This window comes from Echinops telfairi, unplaced genomic scaffold, assembly GCF_000313985.2.
Source record: "Echinops telfairi isolate 266 unplaced genomic scaffold, ASM31398v2 ScPeMD7_3533;HRSCAF=4204_1, whole genome shotgun sequence".
NCBI classification, from domain to species: Eukaryota; Metazoa; Chordata; class Mammalia; order Afrosoricida; family Tenrecidae; genus Echinops; species Echinops telfairi.
The window spans coordinates 9,070,185-9,093,531 of NW_022107432.1; the positions used below are offsets into that span (position 1 = coordinate 9,070,185).

The following is a 23,347-nucleotide window of genomic DNA, read 5'->3' on the forward strand; positions in this document are numbered from 1 at the left end:
AAACTCCTTTGCTTACTTTATCAGTAATTTAACATAAAGTATTGAAATAAGTGTTTTCAGGGCTTGTTTGGTTTTATAATTTTTTTGTTTCTCTGAAAGAAGTTGAGTCCTTAACACATCTTTGTTTTATTTGTAGATGACCTTTTTGAAGTTATAGGTGTATGTATAGACATTTTAATTAACAATGGTAATATAGACATCATTTTTTGTCACATATATCTATTGTAACTTGAAAACATCTAAAATATGTACAAAAAGCATCGATTTATACTGTAGCTATTAAAGGAAGAATGTGCAAGCAAGTGTTTATTGAAGATAGTATTGTCTCCCCAAACCATCCGGTCCTTATTCTGCTTTGTGAGCACTGTGGGTGCAAGAGAAACAGAAAGGAACCTTATGGGGTGGGGGTGGGGGTGGTCTGGGGAAGGTGACCAGATGTCCCACTTTGGGCGGGACAGTCCCGATTTTTAACAAGTTTTCCCGTGTCCCGTGGCATTTTTTAAAAGTTCTGATTTTTGAAAAGAATGCACGACAAGCTAGGGTATACGGTTTTCGGCTGCCATGTGGCTATTTCGCCAGGATAATGAGTTTTATCAATGGTGTCCCACTTTACTCATGTTAAAATCTGGTCACCTTAGGTCTGGGGAGCAGAATTAAGTCGGGATCCTTGAATTGAGGCCACGTGGGTCTTAGATCCCTAGCGACTTCCGGGCTTCTGACTTCTTCCCAGTTACCTTGCAGTCTACACAGAGGTGCAGCCGTGCAGTCATGGCTGTCCTGGATGCTTTCTAGAAACAACTTCTAAAATGGCACAGGGAGGGTGGTGGGTCAGATTTTGTGATGGAATTCTGATAACCAGGATGCACAAGATGAAAGATTGAGATAACAGAAGGGTAGTCTGTGCGGAGTACCATACCAAGTAGGAAAGAATAGAAAAAGGAACCTTTTTTTCTCCTATAAAAGTTGAGGGATTCAGTACTACCCAAAATTCCTATCAAGCTAAACTTAGAATTTTGGACTGAAGGCAACAAACCTATGAAGTGTTTTTAAACCTTGTCTATTATTTTTTGGGTGGGATCTGAATGAACATTTCAGTATTTTTAAAATATAAGCTGTTTTCCATTGCAGTAAGTAGCAGTTACATATTCATTCTGATGCAGATCCAGAAAACCCTTTAGCTACTTATGTGAAGAAATTTATAATTTTGAAAATTGAAAATATAGTAAGCTAATGACTTAGCTAGCTGTTTTAAGAAGGAGCAATAGAATTGCTGCCCCTGTGGTCGGCCCCTTTCTGCTTTCAGAGCACAGGACACACCTCACCTGTTTGGATTCGGCTCTAGATTTCAGCGTCTATTGGGATACTGGCGGATACTGGTCAGTTTTCAGGAGTCAAACGACATTTAGGTACATTGAGAAATGTGCATTGGATTTCTTAGCAACTCCATGTTATCTTTCAACTCTAAAACTCCTAAGTTTCTGTTAATAAAATCAGCCTTCCAACTTTTCTGTGAAGTAGATATTTGTACTTGGTATTAAAATTTTTTCAGAACTTTAACTTCTAAAGATTTCATTTAACTTTAGAAATATGAAATGAGAATTTATTACTGTTTTACTGATATTTGTGCACTTTCCTCAAATCGCCTGCCTTTAGAAGATTACATTTAATAGGCTATAAGTAAAATCAAGTTTTTGAGAACTTTAACATTGTGATTTCTGTATGTGTGAAATAATAGTGCTGCCTCTATTTCAGCAAAACATTGCTCATGTTATTCATAAGAAAATTTGAGAGGTCTAGGTAGATACCATGATTACAATTTGATACAGATTGATTTAGCTTGGTTTTATTACCATTCGGGACTATAGCATTTAAAGTAAGTGTATAAACCAGAGTGGGAGGAAAAGATAAACTAGTCCCGTTCTGCTTAAAATACAAGAATTTTTTATGCTATCCAGATATGTCTTTGGAATGCAGCTTTAAGTAACAAAATTATATGTAAGTCACTGCTATATATATCACTGTAATATTAAGAACACACATTTTAATTTGAACCAGCATGTAATACATTAGTTGAAATAGGTTTAACAAAATAGGAATTCAGTGACTAAATACAGGTGGCTTATGTTTAAACATAATCAACTAGAGGACATTTTTCTATAGCTCCCTACTTCCCATTGCCAATTTACCCATCCATATTCCCCACAGAGTTCTAAGTTGGGTGTGGGCAGCAGCAGCTGTGTTTCCTTGGTGCTTAATCATGTGTCAGGTGCTCTCCGTGAGGTTTGACAGAGAAGGCAGCACTGTTTGTTGAGTGGCTGAATTTATGAATGACTTGTCCGTGTAGTTAAAAAAATGTATTGTATACCCCAAATGTCAGGTTACACGTAACTCAACATCATGTAAGGCTAGGATAATACTCATAATGTGTGAATTAAAAGTGGACTGAACTGGGGACATTTCTTTCTCAGGAAAAGTTCTGTAAGGCACGCATTCAGCTCTCCTGGAAACTTAATACTTAATATTGTCTTCCCTTAATATTGCCTTCCCAGCTGTATACAGATCAAGATCATGGCAGTCAGAAATAAAACCCTGGGTCTCCACTAGTGTCCCCATCACTGTTCAAACATGGCAATTATGTTGCGAGACTTTTAAAAAACTGGCAAGGTGCCTCAATGGGTAACTTTATCTGCTCTGCTGGCAACTTGGTTATTTTGTAAAACAGAGAATGGAAGACTTTAAGTGCCCTCATTGTTTAAGTACTCCCAAGAAGCCTAAGGGTTTAGTTTGCTGAATGTATTTTCCAATTATATTTTAAAAGGCGTTTGTTGTATAAATAAATCTGTAGCTGTGGATTTGTGTGGGTGTGTGGTCGTGGTTATGTGGGTTGGACTGCTAACAGAAAGGTGTGCAGTTCAAAGCCACCAGTTGTTCTGCCAGAGAAAGATGATGTTTAGACTCCTGTAGAGTCACAGTCTTGTAAACCCACAAAGGCAGGTCTACTAGCCCTTCTTATAAGGTCACTGTGAGTGGACTCAATGGCTGTGAGCTGTTTGGTTTGATATACATGCATATAAAGGGGGTTCAAAAAGTTGTGTGTGTTTTTGGGGGGGCGGTTTCCATGATCTTTCAAGTCCATTTTCCCCACAACCTTTCTGAAATATATGCATATCCTTGCCACTCTTGAGCATTGCCTGGGTGTGGTGGTAAGTGAGAACTATCTGGTTATCAGCAATCCCAGGATTCGTGTCTGCAGAGAGCAAGGCGTCCTGCCCATGCCAGAACAGACTCACCGGAACAGACTTGTTGGGATTATTCGTCTGCCCATCTCATTTTAGGTACTACTTAACTAACAGAGATTCTGCAAAGTATGATGAGAGGTTGGTTCCCATGGAAGGACCGAGGCTGGGCTAGGCTGCCTCCTTATCAAACGATTGTGCTCTGCCGACGCAGATCTTCTCGGTGCTCCTGGTGCCAGGCTCCGCCCCTGCCAGCCAGCGCATCCTTATGTTGCTCCATTTTGATCTAACTGGTGGGTCTCCCCGGCGCTGACCCTGGGCTGCCCCTCTCGGCAGCTCCGGGACGCGGACTTGCGCTGATGTCACCGCCACGCTGATTCGTTGTAGCCTCCTGGCCGGGAGGAACCTCCCCCCGAGCCGTTCCGCCTGCTCGCCGACCAGGCAAGGAATAAAAGGCAGGCTGGCTGCGAAGTTCAGTCGCGGGAGGGCGGAGCTCAGCGGACGCAGGGCTGGGAGCCCCGAGGGGCGCGGCGCGCAGAAGGACGCGGCAGATGTTGCCCGGGGACAGAGGGCGTTTCTGGAAGCGCCCGGGCTCAGGAGGATGCCTGCGTGGGACCGCGCTGCCGTGAGGGCCCCGGGACGGCGCAGGAGGTCCCAGCTGGAGCTTCTGTTCTGCCGCCGCCGCCGCCACCTGGGGCCCCCTGCAGCTGCAGCTAAGGTGAAGGGCACCCCGGCGGCCGGCCCCAGTGGGTCCGTTTCAAAGGATCGCGCAGTCAGCCTCCTGTCCCTCAGCTGAACGTGAATGTCGCTGCCAGTGCCTTAGAGGAATCCGCCGCCCAGCCCCCTGCTGCCGGCTGCAGGGCCTCAGGTGGACTAAGCCTTCTGCAAGGGCTCCCATAGGACTCTCTGGAAACGGCTTCTCTCGCTCTCCTCTCTTTTTGGGTGGCGTTTTTAAAAGGCGAGTGTGTAACACGCCAGGCTTTCTAACTGTCTACTGAAAATGATTGTTGGTTTTTAACTGACCTGGTTGTCTATTCCACACCTCACCCCACCCCACCCTTGGGTGGTTTTGAATAGCCTGGAAGAAGCTTAATACGGAAGAAAAGCTGCCTTTTGGATCAAGATTATTTATAGCTACTCCCCCAAAAAGTAAACGAAAATTTTAACTTTCTTACAAGTTCTAAGACTTAACTTATTTCCCCCATCTCTGAAGATGTGTGCCGTGCCTTGACCACAGAGCCTGTGTGCTTTCAGTTTTCGGGAGCACGGTTTATTTATAAAGGGGATGGAGTGTCGAGAGCCACCCTTCCGTGGATTACAGTTAACCAGAGCGCTGCCGAAATTAGCCGTCCATGTGCTAGAATGCCTGCTGTTTTGGAAGTTTAATCTGGATATTTCACAAGCGAAGCTGGATTTAAAAGGGAAATGGGTTGACAGAGGAATGTTCTGAGTGCTTGAGCCACTGTTCCCCTGTGTGTGTGTATCTTGTTCTCTTCCATGTTTGGGGAGTTTGTGAAAGGGAACTTTGGGGCATTGAGGGAGGCGAGGAAGGAGATTTCTGTTCTCTGTTCTTGTTGCACTTTACTTGTTTTAGAATCACTCTAAAGTAACAACCAGGTAAAAGAATACGTAGTTGCATTTATACTGACGCACTGATGTTGACCTCAACACCTCATAGATTATGACGGATATTATATGAACACGTGTCTTTATGCTAAGGACACTTTGTAGCTCAGTTCAGAAGTACTTTCTTTTCAAATGCTTTTTTCTTCTTTCTGGGGTCGAGAGCATCAACTTTTCTTTGAACTCTCTTCAAAATGGGGAAGCCACTCAGCAGACCAGACTGTTTACGTCAGAACCCCCCCTGTGTAGGGAAGGGCGAGGAGGAGGAGGACCTGAATATCGAGGACTGCTATGTGCCTCAGAGGTCCATCTATGATACTGTTCGTCTAAATGAGCAGATAGACTCGGGCTCCAAAGGGAGCCTGTCTTCCAGGCATTTCTCAGATCGGACTTTGCCCTATAGTCACAGAACACTGGATGTTAGTTCTCTCTGCTCCAACGGCGCCCTGACTTCTTCCAGTGCGTTTGAGCTGAGAGGTCGTGAAGCCAACAAATTAGACGAAAAGATGATCTTCGATGCCCTCAAACTAAACAGTGATATCATTCGAACCGCAGGATTACCCAAAGCCAAATCTCACGCAGAAAAGAAAGAGCATAGGCGTTCGTGGCGAATGTTTGTGCCAGCCAATTTTATGGATTATGCAAACAAAAGTGAAAGCTCGTTTGTTGAGCCTCCTGATGTGGCAGATGCTGTTACCACGGCCACCAAGTACAGATGGGGGACTAACTCCCTGACTTCCGAGGAGGACGACTCTGGCTTGTGCAGCCCTCCAGCAGAGAGGGAAGACAAAGAGGGCATGTTAGCTGGAGACCGGTCACGGATTAGAAGCTTGTCTTCTGCTGAAGATCTTCATGTAGCAGAACAAGATAGACCCTTTTTTCCGGTTAATTCCGGAAATTGTGAACAGAAAATCCCATTGCTTTCACGTAAGAGTGCCCATCCTGATGGAAACTTCAAAATGCTTGTACCCAGTGTTGCTCCACTGGAGGAAGCCAAACGTGTACATGGTCAAAGTGAACCCCCTGGCGGCAGTGGCTGCCTGCAGGATGATTGGAAAGAGGGGCCCGCAGAGCGGGATCCATTAGGGGAGCCAAGAGATGGGGGAAATGAACATGTTTGGGGGCTTGGAAAAGAGAAGTCACATGGGCCAGGAGAACCCCACGTTATAGCACAAAACCGGGAACCTGTGGACTTAGAGCTCTCTCACACAGGTCTGAGAGAGAGAGATGGAGGTGGTGGTAGCACCCATTTAATAGAAAGTATGGCACTGTTGTCACTGCGTGATGCTGGAGAGTCCAACACAGCGCCTAAAGAGGAGGCGGAGGCTCCACTTTCTGCCCAGGATGTGGAGGTGATCCATCTGACATGCTCTCCGAAATTCATTCCCGTGAGAAGGAAGGCATCTCCCAGAAAAAGAAGAGCCCAGGCAGAAATACTGGACACAGTCTGCAATGGCTTTCAGGCAGTTCAGGTAATTAATGGAACTGGGCAAGTCTGCCGTGCCAGACGTTTGTGGTTCTGTCAGCAAAGTGGCCTCCAGTGTGTCGTACAATGATCGAATTCACGCTCACATTTCGGGGTGGGGGAGGGTAGGTTGGTGACGCGATGCGTACTCTGGGAGATGCCAGGTATTGATAAGTTGGTCATTATAGTAAACTGATTAGGGGCCATTTCTTGAGAAGATTGATTATTCCCACTTGTTGAGGGGGCTTACTGTTGCTTGTGCAGAAGGTAACCGTTCCCCCTTATTTAAAATGCCCCCGCTGTGAATGTATGGGTACATAGGGCTTTTCTACAACTTGTGGATTAAGACACTGCCATTTGAGAGTAGTTCTATTGGATTTAATAGGCTTGATGGAGACTTATTCATGAAGGTACCAACACAGTGCTGTAATGCTGTGGTTGGCGAAAGACTGCAGCCCAAATTGAGGACTGTCTAACTGTGCTGACAACGTCTCTTGCACGTTCTTCCTGTGGAGGTCGGGAAGTTGCTGGGCAGAATTGTGCAGCCATTGTAGCTGCTAACTTTTTGTGAGTGGTGAATGAGGTAAGAGGCGAAAGGGGGCGACCTTGTAATAAGTAGAGGGTGGTGGTTAAGCCTGTAATTTTTTTGTGCCCACTCAGATTGAAGTTCAGCTATTTTGTTGCTTATACTAAACTCTTCTGGTAAACTTTGCCTCAGAGGCAATTTCACTTTATTTTAAGCTTCTCTTTATGTGCGTGTGGGTTACATTAGGGGCAAGAAATCACTCTTTGGAGGCATTTTGCTACAGCTGAGAGAGAAGGAATTTGAACACTATTAGAGAAGTTTTTCTTCTTAGTGTGTGAAATAATTGCTCTAGTCAACGGTGGCCTTTCCTCGAGTGTGCATTAACGAGCCTCATTAACAAAGTACATTTTCTCTAAAGGATTTTGCAGTCTATTTTTAGAAAGTAACGTAACCCTTAGGAGAATATGGACTCCTTAATAGTCATCGTTTTTAATCCTCAGTGTATTTTGTGGTAGCACTTCAGAAAATTACAAGTTTCACCTGCTCCAGTATGCAACCTGAAAATTGATGTCTTGGAAACCCAAACCAGGCAATCTATGAGGATATTGGATTAGTTTTTTGTTGTTTTTTTTAATATGAAAACTATGTGAGGAAATTAAAAATTTACTTACCCTGAATCTTTTTATATCACACAATATCCTGGAATTGAGAATTTACCAGTTTTAGACAGACATGCACAGACACCCTTTTGAACAATTTTGTGGTAAGTAGTAAACATAACCACAAATAGAAGTAGTAACTTAGAAGGTAGGATAGAGAAGAAATGGGATCAAATTCCATCTTCACCACCTTACAGCACCTGTCTGCTGATTTTTTTTAAAGTAAATTTTAAAAAATTAATGATACATGTATAAAGTCCTTTCTGATGACTATTCATTGATTTAGGGAATGCTTGTGACTTAGGTGCTTATGTGTAACTGATGTCCACGTATTTAGTTTTGTTTTGCAGAAACAATTAGCCAGAATGGATGTTATCCTGGTGGATTATCTGTGGAAGGAGCAGCTTGAGTTAGGAAGGGACTTTCAGAGGAAATGATCCTTTATTTGTTTGCCGTGGCTTTGTTCATTCATTCATTTGATAACAGGAGCTTCCTGCATGTTAAGACTTTGAGCCAGACAGAGTCTGTATGGTTTGTCTCCTGCAGCCTCGACACCCTTCAGAATCCGTGTCCCATCGTGTGCCTGTAACTTTTGCCTAGGTGCTGTTTGCATGTCTGCTTTCACTATGTTCTCACATAGGCCATTGAACCATTGACCTGGACGGTGGGTATATTAATAGAGGGCCTGGGTCGGAGGACTCAGAACTACATGCTTATCTTATTACCTATCTGAAGCTCTGCTTCTTTGGCCAAACTAATTGATTTTCTTCGTGGAATCTTTCAGTCCTATATTAAAACCATTTGGCTCATCTCTTTAGGAGTCAATAGCATCTACCCCCAGTATTATCTGAGAGGTTGACGTCATATATCCCAAGATATAAATCCACTGTTCTATACTGATATTCATTCATTCAGCACATACTTATTGGATACCCATGTTACAAGCCAGGTACTGTTTTACAGCATAGGACTACTCTAGGAAAATCTGTTGGAAATCCCTGCTTTTATAAACATACAATTTAATCTAATAGACTGTATCCTTTGCAGAGCAGATAGGAATAGGTGGAGAGTGGGGGAGAAATGGTTTTGAATTTTCCCTGGCAATATAGACATAGGCCACAATGACCAAAGAATAACCGAAGGTTGACAGCTGGCAGTGGCAGTGATCTGGTCTATGGAGCGAGGTCTACTCGCTCTTAACCCATGGGCATCTTGGCTGGCATGGACAGGTCTAAAGGTGCAGGTACTATACTCTGAAAGTGCACGTCCATATCTTATTTCCTCCCAGCAGCCCCGTTTTCTGGTCTACACCACATATTTGGCCTCTTGCCTCCATGCCTCAGTGATTCTACATTTCCAATTGGAACCTCAAACTTCCATAGTCAACAAGCTGCAGTCATCCTTACTAAAAGCTGTAAGGATTCCTTGCCCAGTAAGATGCATCTTGGGTCCATCCTTCCATTTTTCATTGGTTGGTTTACCAGTTCTCACATATCTTCTGGAAGAATTAAATTGGGACAACAGAGGGGGGATTTCCAGTGTTGTGACAATGTGACAATACACTTAGAATTAAGTGTATTGAGAATGTCTCTTTTGACTCCCTGTGACCTGTTGTGATCATACTATGGGTTTGGATTTTGTCTACTCATGTGGAGGCTGCTTCTCATGAGTAGGGAACAAAAGTGTCTTCTGCCATAATTGATGGTTTTCAATACCTGATGACTGAAATGTTTATTTCATATCTGATGGTGGTTTGAAACTATAATTCACATAATGATTGTTGTTCTCACTGCAGGTATTCCAGAAAGAAGAGATTGAACCCTTGCAGGCTAAGCAGCAAGATGTAAACTGGTTAGGCCAGGGCCTTATTCAGAGTGCTGCAAAAAGCACCAGCACTCAGGGTTTGGAGCATGACCTCGATGAGGCCAACACCCGGTGGAAGACTCTTAACAAGAAGGTAATTTCCTCATACACTTCTTGCCATTATTCACCAGTTGTTTTTCCCTGGCATTTTTGTGGTCAATGATTTTATTTATGCTGGGTGAACTTCTCTAGACAGATGTACTTTTTTAATTTTTTTGAGGAGGTTTACAAACTGGAGGTCCCAAACTCAGATGCCAATAGGAGCTAGACAGAGAGCGCTAATGAGGGAAGTGCACTGGGAGAAACAGGTTGCTTCATGACTCTAATAGAGGCAGGGTGGTGGCGGGTGGCCTAGTAGCCAGGGCCTGTGCCGAGACAGCACACACATCTCCAGGCATTCAGTAGCTGCTTTGTTCTAGCAAAGCCATTGCTGTGGAGGAATACAGGCCCACTCTTGGCAACATAGTCTACTTACTTTTAAGAGTAAAGTACCTGAAAATCTCACCTTCTTGGTGAAAACGTTAAATTTGTAAGTGCTTACAACTAATTTCGCGCTGTGTAATAGAACAGTCCAAGTCAGAGATCCTGTCAGCCCTGTGTAACCCTCTCGTATAGCCTCTTAATGCCAAATGCTATTTTTCCTTTTAGGAAGCAGATTTTACCTATCCCCGAATTTCTGGGAGAGAGCATGCTGGAACAAACCCTCTGCTAGCTTAAGGAAATAATGCTGAGGCACAATGGCAGTGTTTCACATGACGTGTCCATAACCAGAATATTGTTAGGAGATGGAACACTGACCTGGTGATGTTTCCCCACCAAGTTTAGAGCCCTAAGCAGTCTCCAAGTCTTAAAACTACCTTCATCATTCTTTGAAATCTGTTTCATATTATTGTGCTCTTTAAACACAATTAGAATGCAGTGTCAGGTGTAAATATATTCCACAGTACTTAAAATATCTTGCCAACTATTTTTTTTTAAGTCTGAAAGGGAACGTTCTATGAGAAGGGCAATAGGATATCTCCGTGTGGGACACAGAGACTCCATTTATTAGCAGACAAAGGTCCTGGTTTGTTGGAAAAGGACTCGAGAGCTTGTAGCTCACACAGTTTAATTTGGGTACTTTGTAGTTATTTTGACTCCTAAAAGGTAATTCTGATTCTCTCTACTGCAGGTAGATTAAGAAAAAAAACTAACAACAAAAACAAGCAAACTGTAGTCTTCCAATAATTTCTTAAAACCTCGTGAAAAGGGTGGTCTAAGAGAGAGGGGCAGGGAAGTGTTTCTGATATGTTTAAATACCAGGGATACTAATAAAACTGACTAACGTATTGTGTTTTTCAGCAATCTGAAAAATGTAATCCTTCATAGCTAATCATGAATTTACCAAGCATTTCCCAACTCTCAAGGATTCCATCATGTACATATGGGGGGCCTTCAACAACTTCATGGAAAAACTTCATTATTCCCTAATTCCATTATTTTTTTCCCCCACGAACTTGTTGAGGTTCCCTTAGAGTCTCGGCTGGTAAATAACGGCATAGATTATAGTCTGATTCCCTGTCAACTTTGCTTCTCTGATAGCAATGCTTGGGGTAAATTTTAAATAAAAAAGAAGAAGAAAAATTGTAACCGAGTGAAAAAGGGCAGCCAGTGGGCAGATTTCCATATTTTATGAAACAATGAAGTCTGGTGTAACAAGGGCAACCTTGCAGGTGGCCCAGCGAGCGGCCCAGCTGCAGGAGGCCCTGCTGCACTGTGGGAGGTTCCAGGATGCCCTGGAGTCCCTGCTCAGCTGGATGGCAGACACCGAGGAGCTGGTGGCCAATCAGAAACCCCCATCAGCCGAGTTCAAAGTGGTGAAGGCCCAGATACAAGAGCAAAAGGTAATGATGCTTGTGCTGCGTTTCATACTCCATTTTCATACTGGGAGGAGTAAGTACTTTTCACCTGATGATTCTGTTTACATGAGTGGGATAGCCGGCTAACTGGCTGTCCACACCCTAGGCAGTATTCTGTTAATCATTCAACAACTATTTATTGGGTTGATACCATGGGTCATACCCTGTTCCAGGTGCTGGGAATTTAAAGATAAAAGTTTAAAGCCTAGTGAAAAGGGAGGTACGGGTGGTGCGAGAGAGGAAGGGTCATGAGGTGTCGTAAACAAGATAATCAGAGCAAGCCTCCCTGAGAGGGTATATTTGGACATTGTCTTATTGCAAACGTGTTAGGTGGATCCCCATGAGATTTAGTGAGATATGGACGTTTCTTATGTTCAAACTAAACTGAAGTGACAAACTGATCCATCTAAACGGAGGGATATACTGCTGTGTTCTTTGACACTGGTAAAAAGGGTCACATGTTGGGAAGATACACTCTAAAGCACATTCTCAACATTCCTAATGCCACGGCCCTTTAATACGTACAGTTGCTCATGTTGTGGTGACCCCCAACCATAAAATTATTTTCATTGCTACTTCATAACTGTCATTTCGCTACTGTTGTGAATCGGGTGACCCCTGTGAAAGGTCATTTGCCCTTTCAGGGGTTGCGGCCCACAGGTTGCGAACTGCTGCTTTAGAGGGATGGTCACATGGTTTTTTTGGCTGCTGTCCTGATGGTGGTCGGTTATGAAGTTTTCAACTGACATTACCCATTACAAAACCCCAAATCCAACCTCACTGCCATCAAGCCGGATTCCCGATTTATAGTGACCCTCTAGCAGAGGGTAGAACGGCCCCTGTGGGTGTTGAGCCCTACTCTATGGGAGTAGAGATCCTCCGCTCTCTTCTGAGGAACAGCTGGCTGGTGATTTCAAACTGCCGACCTTGTGATTAGCAGCCCACCAAGTACCACTACCCCACCAGGGCTCCCTGCCACTACCCATCCTGACTGTCAGCCGCGTCTTGACATGACACAGGGAAGGATCCTTGCCAACCACAGAGAGGAGTGGTAAAGTTGTTTCTGTTGTGTGAGAACTTTTAAAAAGAAGGCGTTCTTTCAGACTTGATGGACTCTGATTAGCCAACAAAACCTATTTGTTGATTTTGCTCTCTTTATTTCTTGAGGCTTTGCTATCAAAGTTAATCAGACAGAGATCCACTGAATCACTTCTCTGCTGCATAAACCACCTGTTCTACTCTGATTACGTAATGACCCCTACCTTTGTCAAGAGCGTTGGTTCTGCTTGCCTTTTGCTTTGGGCATTTTTAATTTCAAAGTGAAAGTGAGAGTATACTCATAGTTTGGTATGATAGGTAATTGTCTTCTAGCTGTCAGTCAGGACCAGATTGAGGAAGTGCCTAAGTATTTAGTGTCTTCTACCCACACGTCTTCTTTTTAAAGTTCTCACCCAGGAGAAATAACTAGAGCACTGTGTTGCCCATTAGACTTCTTTCTGTGTACAGTACTTGCTCTTGAAATACTTGTTTTAATTAGGTTCAGGCATGGTAATCCTGAGTTCTGTCTGTGCCTATAAAATAGTCCACTCTAGGCTTCTTGAAATGATTAATTAAAATTAAATTGAATTTTGTTCCTACTGCTAAGTCTTGAAATGTTAGTCTTATTTAGCCAGTATTGGCTAATTCTGAGTGGCACACCCTCTGTTGCTTTTGGAAATGATATTCCAAGACTCATTTTTGTTTGTTTTCATCCTCATAAACTCAAAGGGTTTTTAGGAGCCAGGAGACAGAAGCTCTGGCCACTCATTGTAGCCTCACCAGCTTTACCAAACTGGGCAAATTGCATACCCTCTCAAAGTATCAACTTGCTTGTGTGTAAGAGCAGTAGATTATTCACAGTGAGAAAAGGCTTTAAAGACAATACTCAATGCCACTGAGTTCATTCCCACTCAATAGCAACCCTGTGGGACAGAGCGATACTGCCCCTGTGGGCTACAAAGCTGTACAGGAGTAGAAAGCCTCATCTTTCTTCCCAGAAGAGGCTGGTGGTCTTGAACTGCTGCACTTGTGGTAAGCAGACCAGTGCATGACCCTCTGGGCCAAAAGGGTTCATAATAGTCATTTTTCTCTCAATAGGATCGATGATTTTTGAGTGGGTAAAGCATTTCCATCACATTATAATAGTGGAGATTGGGTACCTGAAGCCAGGGGAGTTCCTTCTATCCTGTTTTTTCACCTTCAGAAATGAATAATGAAGAGACCAGTGGTCTTAACAATCTTTGTTTTGTTTACCATGGAAAGTCCCTACCACAGTGTCCACATAATGCAATGAACTTGAATTCATTAAATAAATGAGACACATATTTTAAAATTCCAATTCTCAGACACTTTCATACGTATAACTATGCACAAGACACATTTGCTTGGCGGGAGGGGTGTGTGCGAGAGGAGTCAGACATCGAAAGTCCTTAGAACATCATGTTTGTTAACTTTGAGGCAATCATATCCTTGCCTTGATTGGTATTCAATGTTTTGTCCCCAGCTTCTCCAAAGACTCTTGGATGACCGCAAATCTACCGTGGAGGTCATCAAACGCGAAGGAGAGAAAATCGCCACAACAGCAGAACCCACCGACCAAGTGAAGATTTTGAAACAGCTGAGCCTCTTGGATAGTAGATGGGAAGCCCTGCTTAACAAAGCAGAAACCAGGTGACTGGAATGCTTCCTGTTCTTTTTAAAGAGTAGCAGTGACCTTGCAGCTGATTTTGTATTTTGTAAACACATCACATCCAATGATTTTCCTGTGTTTGTCATGTCCATGAACAGAGGTGGCCAGGGCTGTGGTGGTTCTCTCCTATTACTCTGATGGTCATGGCCTTTAGTCACCAGATGTGTCCCAAGTCTGTGTCTTGAGAAACCCATGCGCCTTGGAGACAATACAGGCGTTGGCTTAGTACATAATGACGGCCGGCCCACTGAGCACCAGGCACAGAGCTAGGTGTTGGGTTATGCAGGGCGGCGGAGGCTGACCTGAACAATCTATCCCTGCCCTGAGTTTGGTACAGTGTAGTGGGGTTCATAGTCACTGAATAGCAGTGAGACATGGGATGAGTGCTTCCTGGCAAAAGAACACGGTGTTAGGAAGGACCACTTCTTGGTTCAGGGAAATTATAGTTAATCAGGAGTTAGCTAGGAAATGAGGCAGGTGGAAGGGCCCTCAATTTTATGAAAGGTAGGAAGCTGGGTGCATGACTCCAGTGGAATTTTGCTCACAGCATTATTTCTATTACAATAGTTTGACCAATATGTTCTGCACTGGCACCACAGTGACCAGTCTTCAGTAGTCGCTGGGAAGTATAGTCACACCAACTGGTTGGGTTAGAGACAGATGAGCCTCTGAGCAGAATGGTCGTGTTCCATAAATCCCAACCTGTTTTGGAACAGGAGTGGTAAAGCGAAGGGTTTGTGAAATCTTGAAACATGGAGTAAAGGTAGCTCTGACTTTAGCACCACAGACGAAGGTGCTTGTAGAAAGCTAAACGTCTCATGTGGTCCTACAGTACATGCTAACAGATCAGTAGTTCTTCTGTGCATTTGCTCTTGGGATACATGCATCTAAATGAGCAAGGCACATCTACATGTCTTTGCCATGCTAACGTCACAGGGTTTCCTTTTCTAGATTGTTTTCATGGTGGTATTTATTAATGGATGGTTGTAGGACACATGGTTTTACATGCAAATGTATTACAATTTAAATACTAATAGACCATATGATTCACAAAATCATTATTTCTACTGACTAGATGATTGAATATTTTAATTTCAAAGAAAAAGATTCATAGATAGTGATGGCCCAGAAGTTAAAAACAGTATAATCTTTTTGTAAAGTATTTAACCCAAGAGTTATTTGTCTTAAAAATTTGTACATATGTGTATTTATAGCATATAATTGTACAGAAATTACATTCAGCAGCATGTACCGATTTTCAGTAATTCCCTTTTCCCCTCTGGAAATGAATTTGTCAAATCCTGTCATTCTCTAAAAATTAAAGTTGATGAGACATTATGGCAAAAACAACTCTTGGTCCCAGTAAGGATAATATACAGAATTTAGTAACGAATCAGGTACCCCATATACAGAGCAGCAAAGTCACTTGCCCCAGAAACAAACAAACAAACAAACAAGGAAACTGGGTGTTTTCTGAAACTGCTTCAAACTACATTAGAAGGTAGAAGTCAAAAGAAATCTTTTCCTTTATTCAGGATACTATAATCCAGTGAAGATTGTTAAGTGTGATTACTTTTGGAAAACAGACATTGGTAAATTCACATATACTTGTATACAGTAGGAATTGTAATTCTTCTGGCAGAAAAGCTGTGCATATTATTAAACATGTGAATCCCATTTTCACCATTTGATCAAAGCAGTCAGCAACTGGTGCTCTGATTGAATTTGGATAAGATATAAACATTTAAAACAGAGGCAAGCCCAAAGCATATTCCCTCCTATTACCATTATTATTGTTATTAGAACAGTATTGTTGTTGTGGCTTTTATTACCACTGACAGCATTACAAGTATTGTTACTAAAGGTCGTTTTAGACGTTTATGAGAGGCCACTGAAGATGTTGTGTCCCCGTCGAATTTTCTTTAATAGAAACAGTCCTTGCCGGTGTCCTTCCTAGGTTACAGATTTAAAGTGCTACCTTTGGTGATTTCCACAAAAAGTGTTTGGAAAGCGCAGGAAGCTGAGTGGTTTTCCTCGACTCTCTCCCATCGTCTTCCTCCCTGAATGACCTCTGTCTTGGCACACCTGTAGGACTCGTCAGCTGGAAGGCATCTCAGTGGTTGCCCAGCAATTTCATGAAACCTTAGAACCGCTGAATGAATGGCTCACCACCATAGAGAAGAGACTTGCGAACTGTGAACCCATAGGAACCCAGTCTTTTAAACTTGAGGAACAAATTGCACAGCACAAAGTAAGTTACAAATCACACGTTAGTAAGAACCAGCTTTCCATTTAAATTGTGGTTTTGTGATCTATATTTGAGTTATGTACTATTGTTACGCATCAGTGCAAACTAAATTCATTTCATGTGTCATTCCTGCCTTCCATTTACGTTTTCATCTTTTTTTTATTTGTCCATTCTTTTCTGTTTTTCTGTTAACTTCATTTAGGCTTTAGAAGACGACATCAACCATCGCAGTAAACACTTGCACCAGGCAGTTAGCATTGGCCAGTCTTTAAAGGTCTTGAGCTCCAGGGAGGATAAAGATATGGTACAGAGTAAATTAGACTCTTCTCAAGTGTGGTACATTGAGATTCAAGAGAAAAGTCACAGCAGGTCTGAGCTCCTCCAGCAGGCCTTATGTAATGCTAAGATTTTTGGGGAAGATGAAGTTGAGCTGATGAACTGGCTGAATGAAGTGCACGACAAACTAAGCAAGCTGTCAGTCCAGGATTACAGCACTGAGGGGCTGTGGAAGCAGCAGTCTGAACTGCGGGTATTTTTATTTATTTTATTTTATGTTATTTTATGTTTCACTTCTGGTTCAGGTATTTTCTCCTCATTTCTGTGTTGCTTTATGTTTGTTGTGATTTAAGTGAATCTCTGTGGACCCCAAAAAGACTTTGGCTCTGTTTATAGATAATGGTCATTACAATAACTTTTACAAAGAGATTTAATCTCTCCGCTTAGCTAGTTTTCTCATTTTTCATTTTGCAGCTTTAATCTTGTATACAAATCCCCATAATTTACTAGTACTTCAATATCTCCACATAGCCCATTTGGCTCAGGCAGGTTCTCAAGAGGAGGGTGGTGTGAGCTAACATTAGCTAAACATGGGCTGAGAGGCGGGATGATGGATGGAGGTGGGGTGGAGGGGACATGGGCTGAGAGTCGGGGTGATGGACGGAGGCGGGGGGGGGGGGGGGTGGGCCCAGGGGTCGGGGGTGGGGGGGGGGGGGTGGGCCAAGAGTCAGGGTGATCGACAGAGGTGGGGGGGCATGGGATGAGAGTCGGGGTGATGGATAGAGGCATGGGGGAGTGACATGGAACAGTGGAACAGTACTAACTATTTGAAAATGTGAGGTGTTTGCTCAAATAGGCCTTGATGAAACCTAATTAAAATTTTCTACGATAAACCGATGCTAATGCTAACCAAATTTTTTTTTCCTTCCCACACAAAAATGGCGCCTCTCTTTTTAGGTTCTGCAAGAGGACATTGTACTCAGGAAACAAAATGTAGATCAGGCATTGCTGAATGGTTTAGAACTACTTAAACAAACCACAGGTGAGCTGCCTTTCAAGTTAAATAATCATGCAGTCAGCATTCTGCCCAGCTTTCGACATGGATCAGGAATTAGGGGAGAAAATGACAGTGTTCGGGCCAATCCAGGCCTTCATTCTGGCGAATGCCTTCCAGACCAAGCCAGGGGAATTGCAGCCTATGGCCTCACTTCTTCCTCATGATCTCACTTGAGTCTCAGTGGAGGAGCACTTATGTGTTGCTCGTCACACCAGGCGCGCTGGCACAGGAAGTGGTCTGAGAAGCCCGCGAGGGAGTTACGAGAGTTTTCCACTTGTTGGAGGCCGTTGTTCGAGATGAGCACATAGGTTAGAGACAGTGTGCTTTGTTTCTTGTTCTTTTAGGGTAGATTGCATTGAGCTGACACACACTGTGGCTGTAGACATGCTTCGTTTCTGGGGTTGGACTCAGTAAGAAAACAAATGTTTGGTCTAATATCTCCTTGAGGAGATCTCAGAACAACTGTTTAGTGACTCTTTAGGCCAGTTGAAAATCTCACAAGCCTATTTCCAGTTTAGCCTATCCGTGGGGAGGGGTAAATATCACTGGTCACAGGCTGGGGAAACTCACTAAAGCCCCTAGAGCTTTGATCCAGCACTCTGAAGCCCACCACACAGGCTCTGGTCGCATCTGGAAGTGAGGCCAGGGTAAGTGAGCACACACTGGAATAAGGCAGGCAGGTCTGTGATTTTTGACATCTGTTTCTCTATAGGTACATGTGCGTGTATGAAACATATGGTAGAAAAATTCCATGATCATCAATACCATTTTTCTTTTTTGAAGCTCCCTCTTACGTAACCTATGTATATGCACACAGAGATACGTGGAGACACATATACATGGACACACATGCACTGTTGTAAACGCTTAACAAATGCAAATTCACTGAGTCAGTATAATAATCATATGGCGTATCTCTATTGTTTTCTCTATGGAATGATGATACGTATGTATGTAATATGTGTGTATGTAATATGTATGTATGTATATCCCTGAGTAATAATCCCTACATAATGGATCCAAAGGTTAAATACCTTGCCCCCCCAGGTAAATCAACCTGTAAGCCACAAAATCAGTATTTGAACTCAGGTTGTTTTTAACTCCAAACTTTTAAAATGGAAAGCATCACACAGATAGACAGAGCTGAAGGTGCAGTTTCCCCACATAATTAAAGGTCCTGTGGTCCTTTCCTGTTTGGGCTTTTGTGTCTGTCAAGCTGGGTATATTTTTTGAGAAATCCTGGGGAAGATGAAAAACTTGAGAAAGTTTTCTCAGTGTACAATCATGCCTGAAGAGACTCCTCCCCCCACCTTACCGTTTTATGAGGAATAACACACCTTTGACTTGTAGGTGATGAAGTGTTAATAATTCAAGATAAGTTGGAAGCCATTAAAGCAAGGTACAAAGACATTGTCAAACTGAGCGCTGATGTGGCCACGACTCTGGAGCAGGCGCTACAGCTGGCCAGGCGACTGCACTCCACGCACACAGAGCTCTCTGCATGGCTGGACAACGTGGAGGTGGAATTACTTTCGTTTGAGACTCAGGTTCCGAAGGGCGAAGTCATGAGCCAAGCACAAGCGCAAGCCAGGCAAAAAGTATGTTCTGATTCATGCATGTGGGATCAGCTTGTTATCACTCAGGGCAGTGGTTCTCCACCTTCCTAATGCTGCAGCCCTTTCATACAGCTCCTCATGTTGTGGTGACCCCCCCCCCAACCATAAAGTTATTTTCATTGCTACTTCATCACTGTCATTTTGCTACTCTTATGAATTGGGCGACCCCTGTGAAAGGGTCATTCGACCTCCAAAGGGGTCTGGACCCACAGATTGAGAACCACTGACTTAGGGAGTCTTAGTCTCATAGGAATATAGTGGTACAACTTGTGTCAGTACTGATAGACCAAAGGATGCCTTGGTGGGTGGGGACCCAAAAGATAATTGGTATGCAGTTAGCTGCTTAAACTTTTAGGAACCCAGAGATGAAGGTAGTATATCAAAATGGAGACTAGAGAAAAATCAAAGGGGAAAAATGATTATTTCAGGGCTAGCACATACATTTGGTTGGAATACCATCTGTCTGAAAGGTAGTGTGGTGCAGCCTTTCTAATTATGTCTCAAAGACAGTGCACTGCTGTGCTGATTCTTCTTTTCAGAGCTATCGCCCTCTGGTTTTATCATCCATGAAGTATGGTCACATGTGGGTGGAAGAGAGGTCAGGCTTGATGAGCTTATGATGATTCAGCTGGAACGGTTTAAAGCCAACATGACCTTGTTTTGAGGGTCACTTAATTCTGACATGGACTTTTCTCTTTTTAAAATTTTCTGTTACCTGATTACCAGGTAGCAAACATAGTGTACTCTAACTTCCTTGGGTTTGTTTCATAAATTACTAGTAATTTATATGTTATCTTAGATAGAAGAGCTTGCCACGATAACAGACAATTATACTGAAATTCTTCTTTGGAATTTGTCAGGAAACACTTTCCATTTGCAAAATATGATTTCAGAGCCAAGGTTTCTCTAACCTAACTTCAACTATGTGGCCTGTGACTCACTCTTGGCCTACAAGGGTGCTTGCCCCCAAGAGCAATTCGGAGGAAAGCCTGCTTAAATTGTTTACCAAATGTGTGTGTGTTTTCTTATTCCCACTTTCAGGAGCTGAAGAAGGAAGTTAAGAACAACAAGGCCTTCTTGGACTCCCTTAATGAAGTAAGCAGTGCTTTACTAGAACTGGTGCCATGGAGGGCCAGAGAAGGACTGGGCAAAATGGTGGCCGAGGACAATGACCGCTACCGCCTAGTCAGTGACACCATCACGCAGAAGGTGGGGGAGATCGATGCTGCCCTTCTGAGATCACAGCAGGTAAGGACAGTGCGCTATTGTCTAGGCAGTCATGTTGCCCCACTTGCTGTCAGAGCTTTGGGGGATCAACCGGTGTCAGTGAATAGTGCTTCCAGTCGTTGTTACGCTTCAAAACGGAAGGGTGAATTGGGAAAGAATTTGACTGAGTTCCTTCTGTGTCTGAGTGCCAGCGCACAGCTAATGTGCACACTGTTAGCAGCTGTCTGTGTCACCGTTTAAGTAGATATCTTCTTAGCAGATCGGACTCTGAGGAGGCCAGCCGATCTTTATCTGTCTGTATTCATTCTTATTGCCAACATGAACTTTCTGCCGTGGCTCCCTCGGTCAAACAACCTCAGTGTGAGTAAGTACCTGGAAGTCATGTAAGTCAGGGTTGACTGCGTTGGCATGCAGCTATGGCAATGAGGGCTTGTGTTCTTTCTGAAAAGGAAATGATTTCGTTGGCAACATGGAGTTTTTGCCAGCGCCAACTTAAAGGGTAGTTTGTAATCTATCTGGGATTCATAGATGGTTTCGTGGCCAAGCACAGTGACAACGTTTAGTAACCCAACCCTGAGCCACAGTTGCTCAGAACATCCTGGACGGTGAGCAGGGTCCGAGAACTAGAAGTGTGTAGTATGTGTTTTCTTTAACTTTTACAGAAGTCTCTGTGCATGTTTGCAGTCATCACACATTTTTTTGGTGAGGGGATTAGTGTGATTACAGTGTATTTCCGAGAGGAGCTTGGAGAGTATTTGACCAAGCTTTTACTAAGACAAGCCAGGAGCCAGGAAAACCCCTCTCTCTTCACGGATTCTGTGGGACCATCCGAATGAATCTTGTAATGTTGCCCTGAAAGTATAATTTATGTAGCTTTACAACAATGTTCCGCGCCTCATGGAATCAAGAAAGCTGGTGAAATACAATGATGACATCATTCAGCCTGTTGAACACATATTTTCAGAGGAGTCTGTTCATGCCCGATGCATGTAGTTGCCTAAATGCTTACAGAGCACCACACTATTAGAAATAAGTGTGTTCATTTGTGAAGTTTTACTAGACTGCTGAAAAATACTGAATTTTCCCCCCTGAAGATTTATTTGAACATTTTAGAATTGGTGTCGAAGACTTCTTGCAAGTACAAGACAGATCTTGTGAAGTTGCCTACAGGGAGTTGGTTTAGTGAAATAAAGATAATAATAACAAGGCAAGGTCACAGGTCGAACTTGACCACAAGTAAGAATGTAGACCCTGTGAAGATAAAACCAAACGCACTGCCGCCCGTTGAGTAGATTTCTGATGCATCCTGAGCCTGTGGGACAAGGTAGAACTTGCCCCTGTGGGTTTCTGAGACTGTAACGCTGGGTCAAACTTGGATTTTTTGACGGTGACTCTTTATGGAGTAGAAATGCTTGTCGTTCTCCCACAGAGCAGTGGTAGTTTCCAACTGCTTGCCATGTGGTTAAGCAGCCCAATGCATAACCACAACAGCAACTTTCAAATCAGTTGGAGCTGTCAGATCTCACAGAGTAAAATCAAGCCCCCCAAAGAGGTGGAGTGACAGAGGCATATTTATGAAGTGAAGTCAAGAACTGAAGGTACACGATTCTGATTAGGAAGTTGCAAGCAGCTCAAGGAAGCTAGAGGTGGGATAACCTGACTTGGAAGTAGTGATTGCTTCAAAACAGGAATATGGCTATTTGGGTTGGTTACATATGTGACTGAAAGGGATTTTACGTATTTAAAACATTTTTTTGTTGTATTAATCAATCATTTACTACTCTGTGTCTTTTCTCTTTCTGAAATATGGATGTGATCTGACCTCATTGCACCTTTTAAGACACACCTTTATTTATATGCTCTTTATTTTACCTCTCCACCCCATAAGTCCCAGCCCCAGGAGCCAGGAACCTCAGGAGCCAGGGTAGCGTAGTGGTTACAGATTCAGTTTTGGTCTGCAAGTCCAGCAGTTTGAAACCACCAGCTACACTGAAGGAGAAAGGCAGCGTGGCTTTCTACTCCCATGACAGTTACAGTCTTGGGAACTCACAGGTGCAGTTCTACACTGCCCAAGAGGGTCGCTCTGGTTCGGCAGTGACTCCATGAGTGAGCGAGTGTCCATCCCAAGAAACCACCTCCCTTCTCCTCCCCCTGCACACACAAGTGACGAGATGGGAGCCATCAGCATTACTTGATAAATTAAATTTTTCTATAGTTAATTCTTTATCCACGAGTGACCAGGTTAAATGAAACTAACTTTTCAATGTTCTGTTTTTCATATAGATTGTTCTTGTGATACTTGGCATTTTGCTCTGTATTAATAGGGTTTACAGAACCTTGGTAGTGTAGTGGGCTAGGTATTGGGCTACTAACCATAAGGCCAGCAAGTCAAACCGAGCAGCTGCTCGAATCCACCAGCCACTGCCCAGAAGAAAAATGAGGCTGTGTGCTCCTGTGGAGAGGTACAGTTTCAGAGACCCTGCAGCGCATTACTACGAGTTGTAATTGGCTGGATGGCACTGGATCCTGGGTTTCTTTGTTTGTTTTATGGTGGTTTATACATAGGTCTTTCTCCTTTATAATGTCCACAGCTCATTCGTAGCTGTTCTTTGAAACGCACACAAATGCGGTTTTATGAACAATGAGGCTACTATCCGAGCGGTATATTGACTTCCAACCATTAAAATTGAAGTGAGTGTCCATGAAAAATATAGGGAATAATTAAAAATGAAGGCAGAAAAGGAGGCATACAGATGTGTTCTAATTAGCATAGTCCTTGTAGCCATCCTATATAATTTTGTTTTTAAGTTTTGATTGGATATGGTTAAATTTTCATGTTAATACTGTATTTCCAGCAATAGTTTTGAAAGGATGTGACGCTAGAGTTTGAATGCATGTGGACAAAGACAATGGCCCTATAGAAGT

At 43.2% G+C, this 23,347-nt stretch overlaps 1 protein-coding gene across 6 annotated transcripts in view; it reads left to right on the forward strand.

Moving 5' to 3' along the window:
* DST (dystonin) overlaps positions 1 to 23,347 on the forward strand; it is a 527,522-nt gene that overhangs the window by 434,906 nt on the left and 69,269 nt on the right. For 5 of the 6 annotated variants that reach the window (XM_045294845.1, XM_045294847.1, XM_045294848.1 and 2 more), the window contains 8 exons: positions 9,305 to 9,466; positions 11,085 to 11,255; positions 13,813 to 13,979; positions 16,090 to 16,249; positions 16,449 to 16,775; positions 17,480 to 17,564; positions 18,930 to 19,177; positions 20,237 to 20,443. In XM_045294845.1, coding sequence (XP_045150780.1) covers positions 9,305 to 9,466; positions 11,085 to 11,255; positions 13,813 to 13,979; positions 16,090 to 16,249; positions 16,449 to 16,775; positions 17,480 to 17,564; positions 18,930 to 19,177; positions 20,237 to 20,443 — 1,527 coding nt within the window. The remainder of the gene's footprint in view (positions 1 to 9,304; positions 9,467 to 11,084; positions 11,256 to 13,812; positions 13,980 to 16,089; positions 16,250 to 16,448; positions 16,776 to 17,479; positions 17,565 to 18,929; positions 19,178 to 20,236; positions 20,444 to 23,347) is intronic. The other variant, XM_045294849.1, reaches the window with a different exon arrangement.